This window comes from Alexandromys fortis, unplaced genomic scaffold (assembly GCF_014885135.2).
Source record: "Alexandromys fortis isolate MF-2015 unplaced genomic scaffold, M_Fortis_MF-2015_v1.1 scaffold_3, whole genome shotgun sequence".
NCBI lineage: Eukaryota > Metazoa > Chordata > Mammalia > Rodentia > Cricetidae > Alexandromys > Alexandromys fortis.
The window spans coordinates 6,855,839-6,875,358 of NW_026067909.1; the positions used below are offsets into that span (position 1 = coordinate 6,855,839).

Below are 19,520 nucleotides of genomic sequence, written 5' to 3' on the forward strand. Positions count from 1 at the left end.
AATAAAGCCAGTATTTATGGATGACATCAGTGAGGCTAGCTGTGTAATTAATATGTAATTCTGGCATAGATGTGCTGATCTCTTCTGGAAAACCAGAGCATGTTCAAGGCTGCACCAACACATACTTGTGACTGGTGTTGTGATAGGAGTGGTGGGCCGCTTCCCACCTCCCAGCTCCTGGCCACCAGCTAGCTTTACCCAAAATAATTACACAGAAACTGTATTCTTTTAAACACTGCTTGGCCCATTAGCTCTAGTCTCTTACTGGCTAATCCTCACATCTTGATTAACCCATTTCTAATAATCTGTGTAGCACCACGAGATGGTGGCTTACAGGGAAGGATCTTAACCTGTGTCCATCTTGGAGAGGAGAGCTATAGTGTCTGCTTCACTTCCCTTCTTCCCAGAATTCTGTTCGGTCTACTCTGCCTATCTAAATTCTGCCCCATCAGGCTAAGCAGTTTTCTTTATTAGTTAACCAATGAAAGCAACAGATAGGCAGATGACCCTCCTCCATCAGACTGGTGTTCGCCATCCAACACTGGTAAGAAGGGTGAGTACAAAGAGGAGGGTGAGCATCAGGGTGATTGTGTCCTGGGGTAAGGCTCCCTGGGGAGCATGGGCCAGGGGGGACAGACCACTCCCAGTGGGCACGAGGTACGAAAGCTTGAGAAGAGGAAAGAGGAGAATGCGTTGAAAGGCTCTGAGATACAGAGGCTCCAGGAGAGCCTGCTGAGGGCACGCATCCTGTAACTCATTATTCTTGACTGTAGTGTCATAGAGAAATCCCAGGTTATCCAGAAGCAGGGCTGTGTAGCCATTTGACAACTGTGGGAAGAATATGGCCTAAACTTTCAATTTTAAAGAAAAATAGCCCTGTCTTGGGATGTCTCTAACAGTAAAACCTAACTTTGAATGGCACATCGGCAGAAGCCTGCCCCTCTACATGTCTTCTCTTCGTTATGAAAACAGATGCAGTGTGGACTCCACAGAACCCCATTCACAAGCTCCACTAGCTCAGGGTGCTCTGTCTGACCTTGCCTGGGGCTTGCTCTCCCTTGGGGAACAAAGTTGCCAGCCTAGTTTGAGCTGTGGTGCAGGGCAGACTGGCAAAGACATTTCATAAATGCCTATGAGAAACACGTATGAGGTGTTCCAGCCCCACATCCTCCACCTATGGGTTGTTTCTCTAGAAAAGTTCAAGGATTGACACGCACCTTGTCCTCTTTGTCTCCTGCCAGGCTTTTCCTCTCTGGGGCACGTAGCATCAGCGCAGGAGGACGGGGTGCGCGGCTGAGCTCTTTGCTTTTTTTATCTGTGGGACCAAAACAAAGGTCATTAGTATTCCATTTGTCGTGTCAGTCATGATTTGAAAAATTAAGTGAAGATAAAATGTGGCTTTGGAAACCCAAACTGAGTGCCAGTCTACAGGCAGTCCCTGCCATCTTGGTCTTCCAGCTATACCCTCATGACAATGTTGCCCTGACACTGAGACTCAGAGATATGGGTCTCTCACCTGGGCCCCTTCCTGACCCAGCCAGGGACAACCCATAGCATCTGTGTCTGTGACTCCCTGCAGTCCTCTTCTTGGCTTTTCCTGAAGAGGCTGACTGGTCCCAGTCTGTTTCCCACGATCTTTTAGAAGAAGAATCCCAGGAAGAATGAGTACTTGGAAAGTGTGCCCAACAAAAGCATCCAGGGCTGGAACAGTCCTGCTGGTGAGTCAGCACATGGTGGGAGGTGGCAAGAATACTACCAGCAAATGGCTAGCCACTGCCGTGGCTCAACCCAGATGGCCCATAGGCAAATCTGGACGTTATCACTTTCCCTGTGCATCCCATGCCCAGGCATTCTGGAGCCTCCTTGGTGCCATCCAACGCCATATGGGCCAGTACTCAGCACAGTCTAAAATCACCTTTGGTAATGCTGTGTGGCCAGACTACTTGGGTTGGGATGTATAGGACCCAGGCCTTGCCCAGAAAGGACAAGGAACAATGTGTGACACAGAACCAGCCTCTAAAAACCCAGATGATGGCCATCATGCACACCATGGAGCGTCCCTGATGGGTGTGGAGAGGACTCCAAGCTGGCCATACCTCCAGCTATCCCTCATCCATCACCAAAGAGGTAAGGGGCTTTCCATGGGTTGGAGTGCATGACATTTGAATGATAATTACATGAGCAAAGGCATAGAGAAAAAGACACAATCTGTCAAGTCACAAACGAAAGCCAAGCTGAAGTTTAAAGTCTCTTTTCCAAACTATATCTATTCAAGGACTCAGAAACCATAGCGAATTCTTTCAGTAAAAGATATTACACTGATGGCTGTTTTAACACGAAAAATAGAAAGGGAAACCCAACGATCCGACCACACATCAGCCCAACAGAAGAAAAACTACTAGAGGAGCAGGAGCAGGCTTCTCGTGGTTTGAGAGACATGACACTGAGACACTTTGCCTTCTCAAGGGGGATCTATCTGACATCAACTGCTACGGGCATGGCCACAATAGGGGAAGGTAGGAGAAGCAGAAATAGCTTCCCATGTGTGTGTGCATGCCACATAAATATTCACATATGTGCGCACAAGTGCAAATATAAACATACAAAAATGGTGACCAGTGGCTTCCTCTGGGGAAACATCTGAGCCTGGAGGATGGGGCAGGTAGGGCAAAGCAGGGGAACCACCTTGGCACCTTCCCACCTGCAATCTTTCTTGGTCTACCACTGCAAATATCTTGTGTACTGCCAAAACCATGCTCACTGTCCACACTCCACTTCTGCCACCCATTCGGTGCAGGTTAGTGGATGGGGCCATGGGAGATCTGATTTCCACTCTGGGCTTGAGGTTATCATCATGTTTGCTGTGGCTCTGTACCCTACAGGCTGTGCCTGCAGAGTCAAGCAGTCAGCTGCAGCGCAGCCTGCTCCTGAGCTGTGAGGAGGAAGATGCTCACTAAGTCGTGTTCAGTTAGCAATTATGCTTCAGAAACAGAGCGGCTGGGAAGATCTGACCATGGACAGAGTAGCCATGGAGTATAGACACATCATCTGGACCAGGCAGGAACATGGGTGTTCCATCTCTGGCTCCTCTTCTCCATCTGGGAGTGGGCATGAACACCTAGGGTATGTCATTGTATGAGGGTCCTTGTCCACCACTGTCACTCTGCAGAATTCCTTGCTGACACTGTCCCCAGAGGATAGAGGGCTGGTGCTTACATCTGAAGGAGCAACCATTATTATTAGCTCACGATGTAGGCAATCATGACAAGCATGTGACCCTGGTGTCGTCATGGCTTCCTCCTGTCATTGTATTGCAGGACTGAGCTTCCACTCACACCCTGCCTTTCACACAGAAGCCAGACATACTAATCACAGGGCTCCAGCACAATCAGCCACAACCACAAACAAGACACATCCCTAGGGCCTGGCCAAACCATCTACCCAATCCCTTCAAGATTGGCCTGGAAGAGAGTAGAGTGTAACTCAGGAGAAGAAATACTGCCCAGGATGTGTGAGGTCTGGGGTTGGATCCCCAGTATTGACAAAAAAGAGAAGAGAGGAAGGGATGAAAGAAGGGAGGAGAAGGGGGAGAGGCAGACAGGTTCACCTTGTGAGGAGCTATCAGCTTTCTATTCAGCTGGATAATCAACCTAAGTCAAGAAACTAAATTTAAGGAAATGGGAGCATTTCCTCACCTATGATGCCAAGCCTTGCTGTTGAGCACATCAAAATTTCTAGAGTTTGTGTCTTTGAGATGGCTCAAAAACTAACTTCTATAAGCCCAGAATACTATCAACAGAGAACGGTACACACACACAAACACACACACACACTAGATAGATAGATAGATAGATAGATAGATAGATAGATAGATAGATAGATAGATAGATGGACGGACAGATGTGATTGATTTAGGAAAGACTTTTAGAACTCTGGTGTCATGCCTGAATCTCCTTCCTTGTCATAGTGTGAAGAAGACCTAGGCACAGGTCTCTGTCCTGACTCCACACTGGGCAATCTGCCTCCACCTTCCACAGAGCAGGACTGGCAAGTCACCACATCACCATCCCACAGACGAGTGAAGAAAGAGCACATGGATGAGAGGAACAACCATTTGTTTTGTGACACACACCCCCAACAAGGGCAAAAATCACATTAAAAGATGCACACAAACAGATGAACCTTGATGTTAGCCTCTCAAAGTGGGTATTTAATGGTCTAAAGAGTCAAGTGGACAGAACTTTGTTGCTCTGAGGCATAAAAAAGGTTCAAGGCCATTCAGTTAACAGTAGCTGTAGTGCTTGCTTCTTCACACCCTCCAGATTCACTGTCATTGACGTTGGCCTTGGGGTAGGACAAAACCTGATGCTTCTGTGCCTTCTTTAGGCATCTGGCAACAGAACGTGATTTCAATCTAGTAAGCTTGCTGTCCAAAAGCAAAGGACTCACTATGGATTCATGGTTGGTTAGGTCATTGGCCAAGCTATTGTACTCAAACCCACCTCCCTGAGAGGTCAAGGCAGGGCTACATGCTCCCATAGTGGGATATTGTGGGTTATCTTTGGAGACCAGTCCTTATCCCAAACATCACTAGCAAGACTCAGGTGTGGTCAGAGGGACAAAGCACATCCCTGTCCTTCATTGCACTTTGTAAAAGACTCCAGCTCTGGGTTCAGCCTAGGCCCCCTGGGGATAGGACAGCAAAGTTTATTTAGAGGCTTATAGACAGATATAGGGCTCTTAGTTTGTCTCCCCTGCACCCTAAGAAAGGGAGAGGCAAAGGTTTGGACTGAGGTATATGCAAGCATGAATAGCCATAGCAGGAGGTCTAGGCTGTCCAAGGGACTGTGATGACAGAACCGGAAAGAAGTATAGTGATGGAGCAGCAAGAGGTAGCTCTTGGGAGAAAGAATCAGTGTCCTAAGAATTCACACACCAGAGTTAGTCAGGGAGGGCCTAGGGGCCCCTGTCCTTGTACCTTGCACGCAACCCTCATATGCAGGATGAGGAAAAGTGAGACAAGCATAGGTGGAATTGACTCCTGCAAACCGTGACCCAGCCCAAAGCAGACTCAGGTATGGAAAGAGAATAGTCAAGCATCAGGGGAAGTTCGATGCTCTGATTACGACTACAGACTTGACATATTTAATTACTGAACTGAGACCTATTTTGTGAGTGGAAGTGAGTGGATGAGATTTTACTACCCAAGAACGAGCCACAAGCCATTTGGTTTGGACTTTATCCAAAATGTCATAAAGAGCAAGCTGTACAGAACAAGACAGGATGGACTTTGCAAGAAAGGAGCAAGGCTGAGTTTGCCTCTGCACGACATGCTCTGTGCTTACAGTACAGCGGCCATGGAAGAAGACGTGCATGCATCTTCTGAGGATATGCAAATTAATATCCATGGCCAAACAAGTCAGTAGAGTTGGCAACAAGGCCAGGAGTCTGTAATGCTATTTTTGAACAAAGGAATCCTGGCTTACATTTATTCCCCAACCCCCATTATCTTAGGAAGGCATACTGAAGCCTTTATTTTACTGGAAACAGTTGATCTTTGGAAAGATCAGATTTTAAAGGCTAGCCTTGGAGATTCATGGGTTTATATTTGTCCTCTTGAGTGCTTCTTGGAGAAAATATTTCTGATGATCATTTTAAAGCCCTTCATGGCAGACACATACCCCCGAACACCTGTGACAAATGTCTGCACGTTGCCCTATGTAGTCTCCTTAATCGCCAACTCTTTTTAACAGCCATTGATTTTGCAGACCCTGCGGAGGTGCCTGGAGGAAAGCTCCTTGGGCCCCCAGACATAATTGGGTCTGTGCCTCAGCCATTCCACTGTGGAAGTGCTTACTCTACAGCTCTCCGTGGGCCACTCGCGGGGTCCACTATGACATGCTTAAGTACCGTTTGCTTTGGGCCTCTCCACAGACTCGGATGATGCCATCGTAAAGGACTCCCTGAAGTGGCAGAGAGAGTTGCTTTATGGAGCAAAATCAACAAGTTGTAAGACTTCAAGCCCCCACGTACCTGGGGGAGTGCAGGATACATTTCCACCTAGGAGCAAGGCACGATGGAAAATGCCTTCCCTGCAATTCGTCTATTGATCAAGCCTGACACTGATTTGAAGGCTCCCCGTTGGCCTCTACTTTGATTTTTCGCTTGGCAATGTTGAGGACCAGGAGAAATGGGGTGATGGCAGGGTAGTCTGTGAGCGCAATGTCAGAACTGTGGAAGTCATGGGAAGTGGCAGGTGTTGGCTTACTGTTCCCAGGATTCTGCACAGTGCCCCTTGGTGGTTCAGAGAGGTAAGGGAAGGGATGCTATCAATCAGTGCTTCCCCAGGGCTGTAACAGCTGGCCAGTGAAGAGAGACTGGGTTCCTCAGAACCCTTGGAGGTGCAGCCAAAATCAAATCTGGAGTTCAGGGACCAGTGCAATGGAAGTAGGGGACAGAACTGTCCTGATGCACAGCCCCAGGAGCAGGACAAGGAGTTTACCACCCGACTGGAGAACCCATCCCAGGATGCATAGACCAAGCATAAGATCTGCCAGGAAGGCTTGGATCACAATGATAGATAGCCACACTAGCACTATCCTCAGAGATCTCCTCCCAGGGAGGGAACGGCAAGATAGCAACCACCACTCAGTGGAGCCACTGCCAAGCTCAGCTGAAGCCCTACAGTCGGAGGACACGCCTGGGCTCCTGGTGTCTGTCTGTGAGATGATCCCTCTGCCTCTCTAGTTCCTGATTCTCCAGCTTGGCTCCAGGGACCTCACAGAATTCCACAAAACTGAAGATCATTTTCATGGCAACACAAATCACTTCTGAGTCCCCCTAAATTTTTCACAGGTTGTGATTTCAGAGTTGACAGGCGACAGAGAGAATTGATTTTTCACCCATTTTTATTTTCTTGGAATTTCCTATGCCAATGAGGTGGTAAAACACTCGGACAGGAGGGCAGGGCTGAGCTTCTCAAGGTGTGGAGATCCTGGACTGTAAGATCATCCCGGCCATGAGGGGTGACCCAAGCCATAAAAGACACCAGTTTCTCTATTCCCCCTTTGTTCCACTTGACTTTAGGGGAATCCTATGTCACCACTGGACAGAATAGCCTATGAGGTCATGGGTCAGTTTCCCCAGAACATTACAGAACCTGAAACAGTCTGGCTGCCTGATGCAGGTAGACCACATGAGGCTATGGATGCAGAAGCATTACCCATAATAGTGCCAGCTATATGAAGGAGATGGTAACATAGCTGTCCTGTGGGCCAGGAGAAAGAGGAGGGACCTGAGGTACACTTAGGCTCTTTGATGATGCTGTATAGGGCAAGCAGGTTTCAGTATCCATGAAAGTACTGGACAATGCTATAAGTCCCCCAGAAAACTGTTCCAAGGCCACCAGAGCTCTGCAGCCACCCACCCCAGATGCGGTCTGTGACCTGCTATGCCCAGAATGGACAGCATGTACATTCTGAATCCAGTCAATGACCACAGAGCTAGCTTCCAGTCTACATCTCTGGCCCCCATGAGCTTGTGTTCAGATGTGAATTAATAGGCAGTGAGTGACCTTGTACAATTTCAAGAGTAACAATATTCCAATCTCCACTCTACAGTTGAGATTTTTAAAGGCAGAAGCATTAAATTAGCATTAAATTAGACCATTCCTAAAAGAAAGCACATATCTTGTAAGTGTTCTGGGGTCAGCACATGGCTGCAGTCGGAACTGGCCCCAGGCTTGGAGCAGGAAAGAAGGCGAACCAACAGGCTGAAGGGGGAGAAGAGGCAGGCCCAGAGGAAAAACTGAAGCACAGGTTGGGACAGGAGGGGGCAGGAAGAGAGCGATTTATGTGACCTTAAAAAATGTAGCAGTTTTCCCAAAAAGCTTAAGTCCATTTCAGGAGCAGGCTGGGTTATTCAATCAGCACCCACCATTCAAGACAATATGGACTCATAGTAGCTGGCGGGAGAAGGAAAGCAGAGATGTACTCCCATGTCTGATGAGGCTATGCTGCTCCCTGGGAATCTGGTGCTCTGGGCAGCTCGGGATCATGACAGTTGTACATTAGTTCTTGGGCTAGTACAGAGGTACAAGTTCTCCAATCCTCTAAGATGCTGATGTTGCACACAGGCAATGCACACATGGGTGCCCACAAAGAGATACATGCACATGCATCCATGACCACAGACAGATGTGCAGGCACAAGCATAGAGACACATGTGTGTGCACAAGTTTACATGGAAACAAAGGTCCATACACACAGCCATACATGTATACACACATGTTCATAGGCAGAAGCATATGTACACACAGGTGTACACGCAGAAACAAGTATAGATACACAGGTACACAGGCATATGTGCACACACAGGTATACACGCATACAGGCACATGTACATTTATGCAGACATGTATGCACACATACACACTCCTGGACACAATTGTTAGGTTTCAGCTTCACAGACGAATGAGATATCCCTTTCCTTTTCGGATCCACATCAGGGCAACACAGTCCTCCAGACCCTGCTCTGATTTAAAGTCAGTTCCTACTTATCTTTTATCTGTAGATGTGTCCCAAGGCTGGTGGCCATTTTTATTTTCAGTCTTTCAGCCTCTACATTCTTAGGCAGTAACAAAATCTCTCCCTTCTTTTTGGTCCCAGGGTGTTTTCAAACTTCCTGTAACAATAGCTGCTTCACAGGGGCCACGGATCACTACAGTGTGTTTACTTGGGTGTCTGAAGAGTAAGCCCCACAGCTCACACGCACACGATCACAGCACAAGAGACTCTGAGGATGAAATCATCCTCAGAGGGTGGGGTCTCCTCAGGGTGTGTGTGGGGGTACCGGGGGCTGATGGCAGGTGTTTTGAACATTTGCATCTCCAGGTCACAGACTTACTTGGTAAAAGACAACATGTTAAAGCAAGGTGAAAGCACAATTGAAATTTCCAGGATCTTAGTGGGGACAAGGACACTGAGAGGGTCCCTCCCCCAGTACCACACTGCCATCTCCACAGAACACTGCCTTCCCCTCCATCCACTGTTTATCCGCTATCCACTCGCCCCAGACCAGCACATCAACTCTTGTTCCCAGAGCACTTTATGTCCTCTCCTCTGTGCATACCCAAGTCTGCTGATGCTCCAGCTGTCTGAAAACCACTCAGAGCCAGGCGTGAGATGCCTGTGATTCCACTTATCAAGGCACAGCTAGGGGGAGTGAGAGGCATTCAGGCAGGAACTTATGCCTCCTCTATCTAAGCCCATCTCAAGGGCCCCTGGGATCCTCGAGCCTCATCAGAGGTGTCTATCACATTATAAATGCTCCGAGGATACAGACCCTCGCTTGCTACTTCTTGCCTTCATTAAGTCAAATCCGAGTCAACAGATGGGACCATGGCACTACACTCCAGAGAGCCACAGATAATCGTGTAACAGGAAAACAAAGCGACACTAGTAGCTCTATGGTACCAACTTCATGGACACGAGTGCATGGCGCTCCTACACACTCTCAAGAAGTCCCCACGTGGGTGTTGCCATCCCTAAGATTCCCGCTCATGTGGCTTTAGCTCTCTCTTTCAGCCTGTGTCCTGTCACTGTCATGGCTTGCTGTCAATACCCATCCCTGCCTCCCTCCATCGCAAGCAAAGCAAACAGTCACACTGAGGGTCGAGGGAGCTGAAAATGTGAGCCAGGTACTGTCAGAGCACGAGACATTGCATACTGCATATTATATAGTATGTTACAAATATAAGAAAACATAAACAAGCTTTATTGCCATATTGAAGACTTTTTATTTTTTTGAGATTATAACATAAATATATCATTTTCCTTTCCCTTTCTACCCTCCAAACATGGTCTCATTTTCACCAATATGTTGTCATACACACACACACACACACACACACACACACACACACACACTCCTAAAGGCATCTAAGAATTGCCTAGAGTGGAAGGAATAGTATCCAGGGAATAACATACCAACTGATAGCAAATGGCCAGTCCCTGAAAACACTGAAGACATTTTAAGTCTCTTGTCTACTGCCCACTATGAGCATCCAGAGGATATGAGACTTTTAGAGGGGTTGGTTGGTGCTAGTCTAAGGTGCATTTTGACAAGGTTAAAACTAAGCATGTCTGTCCTAGCATTCAAATACTGGCATTCCTCACATCATGCTTTAGGACTCCCTCAAAGTATCTTTTTATATAACCTTCGGTTAAACATAGAAGAGAAAGGCATGATTAAATATATCCATTTTCTAAATTGCATCATTAAATTTTATCAAATAGGAACATTGTATAAGAATAGGACTCAATATTAAAGCAATCGTAACACAAGAGAGAGATTTGTCGCAACTGCACCTCTAGCATGGGGTAACTATAAGCACAGAGTGGATCCCAGCTTAAGTTACGCCATTACCTCCCAGGACAACAGTGTTTTTGGGTGTCTGCGGTGTGTGCTGTGTTCAGAAAGACATCCTCTTGTCACTCTGTTCTTGTGATTTGAGAGCTTCAGACCTCAGGCTGGGAAAAGTGTGTTCTCCAGCTCTGGACCTGAGCTCATAACCCTTTGGCCTTGGGATCTACAGCTCTCTGGCCACCAAGGGAGAGAGTCCCACAGTTCTTTGTCAGGACATGGAGGAAGAGGGGTGCCAGGATAAGGAGAAAGAAGGAGAGTTGCAGCTGGATCAAATGAGAGACGCCCGACTCTGTCTACCTGATCTGAGAAGTCAGCCGACAGGCTGGAGTAGTAGCTACCCCTTCCAGAGAGAGATCCGGGCGAAGTCAGACGGGCCAAGTGTCAAAGCCTAACTCAGCCACTCAGCAGCCATGAAGGATGGTTGCTTTGCTTCTCAAAGTTTCCATTTCTCCTACCACAAAACAGGATGATGACTCTGGACCAAGATGCTAAGTCCCCAGTGCCATATGATACACAATACGATGGGTGTTCTTGATACAGGGGTCCAGTGCCTATTGGACCAAAAAATCTATTCGAGTTTGTCATATGCACCCCAAGGCCTGTAGCTTTGTGGTCTTGTTTCTCCTGGGGACCTCATACTGGGAGAACTTCAATAAGTTGATTAAGTAGAACACAACTCACCTAAACACAACTCAGACATAAATCAGGATTTATGATTAATTCATCCTAGGGCGCCGTGTTTCCATGGTTTAAATGACCAGATACTTAGGCAGCCTGAGCCCAATGCACAAGAGTACTTACTGTGCTGGCAGCCCCACGTGATGGGATCCAAAGGTGCTTTCAGAGCAAGTTCAGTGAGCAGCTTTTGATTTACAGGCCTGCTGGCTGCGCGTGCGCCTGCCGCTCTCCTCCAGAGAGCTCAGACTGAGTCAGCACTGACTTCTGCAGGACTGATCTGCATGGAAATGCAATCTTCACCTAACTGATTTATTCTCGCATTTAGATGTAATAAAATTAATAGCGCAGTTCTCGGCTCAGCTGATGAAATTAACTCAGACTTTCTTAACCAACTTCTTCAGTTATTTTCCCTATTTTCAAAAGGCAAGCTACCCCAGTCATTTGATACAAATGGCTTTAATTAGCTTAAGGCAAACATAACCTTTAAAGAATGCAGGCTTGGGACGGTGGGTCCTGCACGGAAGGATGGGAACGGTGCTGTGCGCACAGATTTCCTTTCACATCGGGGCCATGCCATCTGATTTGAGCTGGCATCAAAGCAGACCAACCACCTATCATCTGGAAGACCAATCTTTTGCCGAAGCATCAAGAAGCCACCCTGTCACGAAAGCCAAGCAAAGCGCATTTGTATGACAAGGACAGTACTTTTCAGAGGATGGGGAGAGAGGCCCATAGTGGCTGCTGCGTTCTTATGTTATAAAGCACAGCAGGGACTGGGTTGCCTTAGAGGCTGTAGACATTTTCCAGGGAACTTGCAACTTTATGCCTATTTCATTTAGTAATTCTAAAAATTTAAAGTGACCGGGCCTGACTGACTTACTGTGAAGCACCTGGTAAAACAAGACTCTCTGGAAAACACAGCTCTTCTCCAGGGTCCTTCTTTCCAATATCCCATTGCACTGCACTCCAGGGACTCATCACTCCCCATCAGACTAGAATCAGGATTTCTGGTCCACAAACTAACACTTGTGCTTGCAGTCCTGACATTGGGCTTCCCCTGCCCTTCACTAGTTCTCTCTCCTTGCCCTCTGCAGGGTAGAAGCCAATCCCATTCTTTCCTCACCAGATCTTACTCTCAGGAAGCCATCGCTGCCCACAGTCCTCCACTTCCCCATGAGGTTTCATGATCGTGTGTCTACAGAGTGACACCGTTCCCATCTCTGCCACTGATAGCACCCCGGCCCCACTCCTCGATATGAACTGGGGACTTGACCTCCCTAGGTCTCTGGACCACATGGAAGACAGTATGTTGACTACAGAGCAGATTAAAATCATTGGCCACTGTGTGTTCTTCTTTTTCAGAAGACAGAAACCTGTCCACAGCTCCACTTTACAGGTGAGTCTCAGTCAGCCGCCTTGAGCCGGCTATGTCCCAAGTGATAGGAAGAGCGAATTGCCCCTGGCACCCACCCCACTGATCCTATTCTCAACAGAGAGTCCCACTCCCACACCCCCTCAAAGTCTGCTGCCCAGGCTGCCTCACTGAACAAGGTTCTTACCGCCTGGGTGATTTGAAACACGGTTCGCACATTTCCATCCTCGTGCGTCACACGTAAAGGACCCGCCTCGTGTCTGTGAGCTCTGGAAACAGAAGTCATGTCTCTTAATGTTAAATCAATTATAAATCAGCTCTGTGATTGACACACATTAATTGCCCAATAAATGCCACGTAGCAGACTACATGAAGACCACGGTGAATGGCCTGCTAGCCACAGGAAGGGACAAATGGGCTTGCCATCTGCCCTTCCTACTTCTCATGCGGTAAACAATCAAGTGAAAGAGAAGCGAGCCAGAAATTAAACAAGCAGAAAGACACAGTGCCCAGCAAGAGCCGGGACAACTGGCATGGGAATTCTGCTACCAGAGCAAAGCTACAGTCGCAGAAAGATCTCAGCAGTGAATGGCAGGCGGGGGCCAGGGGAGGGGGTGCACCACCTTCAGATGAGAACTGGATGCCACAGCACTCGTTCTGAGAGCACAGCAAGGGAAGGTTGTCACCCCTTCGGAGGTGTGAATGGACAGCCATACCAGCAGCGGATAAGGATAGCTGTGGGAGCCAGATCAACAGGGTCACGGGGGCTCGTAGAAGAGAGAAGATATCAGGCCTATTCAGAGCCTCCACATTATTAGAGACTAGAGAGGATGCTCTTCCCACCAGACACGAGTGCATTGTTAGCACTGAGGATCACTGGGGACCAAGGGTTCTCAGATTTTTTTGAATATACACACTGCGATAGTCACATGTGCCTGTATATATATTTATATCTCCCAAGATCCAGCTGATCTAGAGTCAAGAGGTCTGTCCTACCTCATCTTCTTTCTGTGTTCTGTCATCCTGAACCTCAGGATACATGTTGCTGGACTAGCAGGGAACATTCTGCCTGGTGATCCTCTCCTGACAGCCAGGAGCTGACATTTAGAACTGAGTCCCTACCCTGACTGAGCTCAGAGGGGCATTAGCAAAGACATGCCTGTTTCTCTGTACCACACTTCATCCTTCCTGACTCCATCATGAGAAACTCAGGCTTAGGACATGTGCTGCCTCTGGATGAAGGCTATCCCTGGGTCTCCTTGAGGTCTTGAGTTTGCAAAATCTTGATGCCTCCTCCACTATCCACAGTCACAGCCTGACCTAAGTGGAGGGTCAGACCTTTGCATTCTGTGAGGCTCCTGTGCCAACCTAGTTGTGTTCAGCAGCTTTGGAAGGACTTAGCCCCACCAATTAAGAGAGAAGAAACAGGCGTCATCTGAAGTGTGTACTCTGTGCTCTTTCTCTGACCCCAAGGTTTTGGGCCTGATTCCTGTTATCAAAGGGTCCCTTTGGGCATGAGTGGAATGTACCCTCTCCATCCCAAGTTGCTCTTTGCCTGCTGAGAAGCAGCCTTCTACTTTGGTCCCCGGCATACTTCCTGGGCAAAGGGTGGCAGGGACTTTGCCATTCCTTGCCTCCTCTGGTACAATTAAAGTGATGCATGCGCCTGCTTTTGACAAGAAGATGGAGGGCTTCGGCACCATGGTGGCTAATTGGTGGTGTTATTTGTGTGTTTCAAATGCTTGTGACGTTTCCTGGCTGTTTCTGTTACAATTAGTCTCGTCGATGGCGAGGTTTATGAGTTGAGATAGCAGGGATTAAAGTACTGCCTAACAGAATGGAACACAATGAAAATGAGTGTGCCCTGCTGGGCTCCAAGTCAAGGCACCGAGGGAATGGGTATCCACATTTTACAGGGAGATCATGGGTCCTTCTTTAGAGCAAGTGCCATTAGCAAATCCAGGCCAGAAACTCAAATCCAAGGCCCACAGTGGTCAGAAAGAAAATACAGAAACCCATGGCATGTATCCACAGAGGATACTACTTTTTTTTACTTTTTGACAGTCCTAACTATTGAATTAGTACCCGTCAACAAAGGTGAACTCTGTACTTCATTTGTTCCTTGTTCCAACAAAGGGCAGCAATGTCAACTGCATTAATTCTGGGCTCATCTAGAAAATTCAATAGTTTTGACTTCGTTTTTAAAAGATGGGTAAATAATTAATCTACCTTCATGACTTCACACTTTAAATAAACTTAAACAGGTGTCATCTTATATTCATGATTTAAATTTCAAAATGTAGAGACAGATCAGCAGGACCCATTCCCCTCCACTCACACCCAGCCATACAACTCTCAGGACAAGGCGAATTTCACCACCCATTATATGGGTTTACAGACGTTTTATTTATTTACAGCAATATTGAGTTTGTATTTACCTTTGGGTTCTCCTGTTCACTAATGCACCATGACATACACCTACTTTGAATATTCTTTTAAAAGACAGTGTCTTTGGGATCCGGGTAAATAAAGCCCACATCAATCCTTTTTTCTTTTTCATCACACGTGCGTACATGCATGCTTGCGTGCGTGTGTGTGTGTGTGTGTGTGTGTGTGTGTGTGTGTGTGTTGTGGCGGGGGTGTCAACCTCAAGGGTTGTCCCTCTCCTTCTACCCTGTTTAGTACATGGTCTTTTCTTGTTTACCACTGCAGAACCAATCTAGCCCTTGAGTCTCCATGTTTCTGTCCAGCTCCACCTCCCTCAGAGTAGGTGTTCTGGCATTACTAACCTGTGCTTTTGCATCTGCATTTTTATGGATTTTGGAACCTAAGCTCATGTCCTCATTCGTATACAGGAAGTTCTTTATCCCCTGAGTCATCTCTCCAGCCCTGACATCACTGTCCCTAATGACTCACTACACACCGCATCACATTTTAGTCTGTATGTCACCATCATGTACGTAGGCAGAAAAGTCTATGAAAGTTGTTCTCAAAACTCACAGAACTTTTGCAAAGAGCAGCTCTGAACACTATGACTCAATAAACATTCCAGGGAACTTCTGTGAGGATAAACCTTCAGAAGAGGTGGGGTCAGTCTAGATGGCACCTTGGACTAGTCTCTAAGATACCTCTCACTGGGGTGCTCTTTCCTTTGCCAGAGATGACAGGGGACAAAGAGTGTGAGTCCTGTCCCTGTAGCCAGACAACGGCATTGAGAGTGCCTCTGAGCTCCCAGGCCAGGACAGTCGTGCATGTGCTTCTGTGAGCTCCTGATTCTCACTTCCTGCCCATCTTCCTCATGGATTCTGAGCCTGTCTGTCTCACAGATTTCACCTGTCTATGGACTCTGGGAGCTACATTACTGACTGATCTGGCAAGACATGCCTGTTGGAGCAATGGTGGCACAGATATCATGGGAATAACCAAATGGTTTCTATGTGAATGTAATTGGATGAGGATTAATTAAACTCCGCAGGATGAAACCCATATATGGCACCATTATCAGGACAAGAAATTGTGACTAGAGAGGCCATTGGCCCTAGGGCAGAATCTACTACTATTTTTTAGGATAAATAAACATAAATTAAGCTGATTCTTAATTACTTATCATTATACCCATAAATTGCATCTCTCAATCCTCACCCGAGAAGCTTCTATTTGCAGTAGACGGTGATTAGCACAGAGACTCATAGTGCAGAGAAGACAACTGTGGAATCCTCCACCTTAAATGGGACATCTATATTACACCTGCTCCTTTCAAGGCTAAGGGATGATTGCAGAAGAGGGTGGGGAAAGCGTGTAACAGCCAGAGGCCATGATGGCTAAAAGGAAATTGTATCTGGAATGCAGCTGGGCAGCTGCACATGTGAACTCACAGCATATGACAGCATGCACGAGGCTCCTGCAAGCTCAGGCGAGACCAAGTCCTTGCAGGCAGAGGGGAGGTGGGTATGAAATTCTACCCCTAGCTAGGGTACTGCTTGCCACTGATGGCTGCTGGGGGACAGAGGGTCGGTTCTCTTTAGGGGTGTGGCCCCTGCTAAGCTGACCATGCTTCAGGGGAATAGGTCACACATACAAGTATATATAAGAAGCACAAATGGATTTGATTGGTAAAAACAAGGACTCAAAGTTGGGCCGTTAGGGAAAGGGAGGGGATCTGGATCTGGGAGGAGTTGGCAGAGGGCTGAATAAGATCAAGACACATCATACAAAATTCTCAAAGAACTAATAAAAAGGAAGGAAAGATAATAATTAAATACCACAAATATCAGACTCTGCAGAAAAATAACAGACTCGTGTTAAAGTATGTCTAAGTCGTTTTCAGCCCCATTTTTCTGTGCCGCGTATTACTCAAACAGTTCTGCATTGGAAAACCATTTTTGAAGCATCATTTTCAGTGAATGGAAACCTAAGTTTCTCCTGAGGCATCAGGAATGAAATCACCCATCAGTCTCCATATCCAGTGTCATGGTGTTAGTTAGCATAGACGCACTTTGCAGTAGGTCGCAGGGCTCTGTTTGTCATATCTACAGATCTCCATGGGAACCACGGTATGTGTAAGGCTGTGGTCCTGTAGATGTCCCAATGACCAGAGTGAGAACTCAAATTTGGCCAGTTAGAGTTATCAACAAAAAGATAAGAAAAGGCACAAATATGAGAACAGGTGTTTATCTCAGCCAAAAAATAAAACGTCCAATTTTAGGCGTCCGGGAAAAGGACTCCCGAAATAACACCAGAACCTAAACTCAGAAAGAAAATGAGGAATGAGGAGGGGAGGAAAGAGGAAGGGAAAGAGAGGAGAGAGGGGATGAAGAGCAAAAAGGAAAACAGAATAAGAAAGGGGGCATATTGAACCATTGCTTGAATATGCCATGTTCAGTGAGAGGAAGAAGTTCCCATGGGCCATCTTCCAGCCCTGCACAGGTTACCCACATGATCCTATGGTTCACCTGCTCCCATACTGCTCCCTGCAGGGTAATGGACATCAGGACCTGCCGCCTAGCCCTGCACCTTCCTACCATGTGCGAGGAACCTTTGGAAGCCATGCCTGGCTTAGTAGGTTATTCCTTACTGAAAAGTGGCAGTGAGTTCCTTACCCCTCCCACAGCAGCAGAACTAAGACTCCCCACTCGTGTCCCCTTGGCTAGAGCCTGGAATAGCATCACACAGTCTACCCAGGCAGGAGGGAAACAGTGATGAGGGCGGACTGTAAGGGCAAGTAGCCTCAGTGGGGCAGTGGGGCACCCTAGCCGATTCTCCAGGAGCACATAACATGGGAAAGCAACCCTGGGGGCACTCTGGTGCCTTGGCAGAATTGAAAGGGAGAATCTCAGAGTTCATGCCTGTAGTGTTTCTAAGAACCCATCCTTGACGGCTTAAGACCGTTCCCTTTGCTCAGTATTTTAGCACACACATTCTCTGTGCCAGTGGGCTGTTTTATGGGCACAATACTAATGGTGCCTAGTGCTTCAACAGAGACGCACACTACGATCTATTAGGCTCTTGTCTGACACACACACACACCTTTTCCATCCTTAATCCCTGTTCTAAGTTGTGTCCCTTGAACATCTTCGCTAATCATTTTCTGGGGACCCATAAGGGCCTTCTACACATCCAGGTGTCATAAAGTCTAAGATGGATCGGGCTTCTCCTCCAAGCCTTGCTGCCTTTATCTCACTTTCAGGGTTCGCAATGCCTTGGGCTCACCATCTACCTGTCAGCATTCCCCAGGGATGAGGAAAGAGGGGATGGGAGATTTTAAAAAGGACTCCCCAGGGCCGGGCTATGTGGAGTGGGCTGGGGGAGACAAGGCTGGTCTGGTGGGGTAGGGGCATGAAGACAGACCCGCTGACAATGTTTCCAGGATGCATACAGTGGCTGGTACTGCAAGGGTAAGTCGAGAGTCCTGACTCCAAATATGTTCTCTAGGGTCTACTAATGCCAGCCGCACAAAGGAGTTCAGAAGGTCTCAGCCCAACCGCTACCTGTAAGTGTCCACCCTGGGAGCAGAATGATCCCACCACAAATCAAGAATGTGTGTCTTTGCATCAAAGCTATCAGAGAGCAGCTGAGACTGGAGGTGGCAATGTCACCACAGGGTACACTTCCAGTCCTGTTGTTAAGTAGAAAAGGCATCTCGCAGAAACCAGTGGACTAACAATCTCAAGTTTACAACTCCCCAGGAGTGCAAGGTCCTGGGAACGATCCCAAGATCTGCAAAACAAGCAACAGTACAAAATCTTGTGTGGGATTGGGGGTGTGGGTTCTTAGTCTTCAGGTACAAGGCCCTGGATTCTATTTCAAAGAAGGAAAGAAGGAAGGAAGAGAAGGAGGGAGGGAGGGAAAGGAGGGAGGGAGGGAGGAAGGGAAGGGAAGGAGGGAGGGAGGGGAGAGAGAAGGAAGGGAGAGGGAAGAAGAGGGGAGGGAAGGGAGGGAATGGAGGGTGAGTGAATACAAGAGAAGAAAAACAAATTTTCACCTCTATGTGGACACTTGCATGCACATGCAGAAAATTCACTGCCGTCACTACCCTGTTTCTAGAAGTTTCTTCCACGTTAAGAATAGAGAAGGATTCCATGTGCTTCTAAACTGGGAAGGAGGAATGTATTCTGAGTTGCAGTTTCCATTTTTTAAAAAAAGAATGCTTGCTTTCTGTAGCTCAACTAGAAAAAAAACACTTTGAAAGAATTAAGAATTGATAGATATGGACTGAACAGGTTGTTTTTACATATCTAGGCACATGTGTGCATGCATGTATGTGTGTGTGTGTGTGTGTGTGTGTGTAATAAAAGAGCAAAGGAGGGTAGGTAGATGGGAGAGTTTATGGGGAGGAAAGAGGAGAAATTGATGGTAATGGCATTACAATCTCAAAAATAAAAAGAATTAAAAAACAAAACAAAAGATATGCCAATTGGTCATATGACCAATATGGTCAGCTGTCTTGAGATTGGCAGGCAAACACTTTGCGTGAAGAAGACTGGAGTGGAGGGGCTTATTCCTGTCTGCAGATTTGATGGCAAGATGATCAAGGCTACAACACGAC

At 47.2% G+C, this 19,520-nt stretch overlaps 1 protein-coding gene across 1 annotated transcript in view; it reads right to left on the bottom strand.

Moving 5' to 3' along the window:
- Window positions 1–19,520, bottom strand: part of Tcerg1l (transcription elongation regulator 1 like) — a 171,050-nt gene that overhangs the window by 62,840 nt on the left and 88,690 nt on the right. The window contains exon 6 of the mRNA XM_050137935.1: window positions 1,218–1,293. Within this exon, the coding sequence (XP_049993892.1) occupies window positions 1,218–1,293 (76 nt within the window). The remainder of the gene's footprint in view (window positions 1–1,217; window positions 1,294–19,520) is intronic.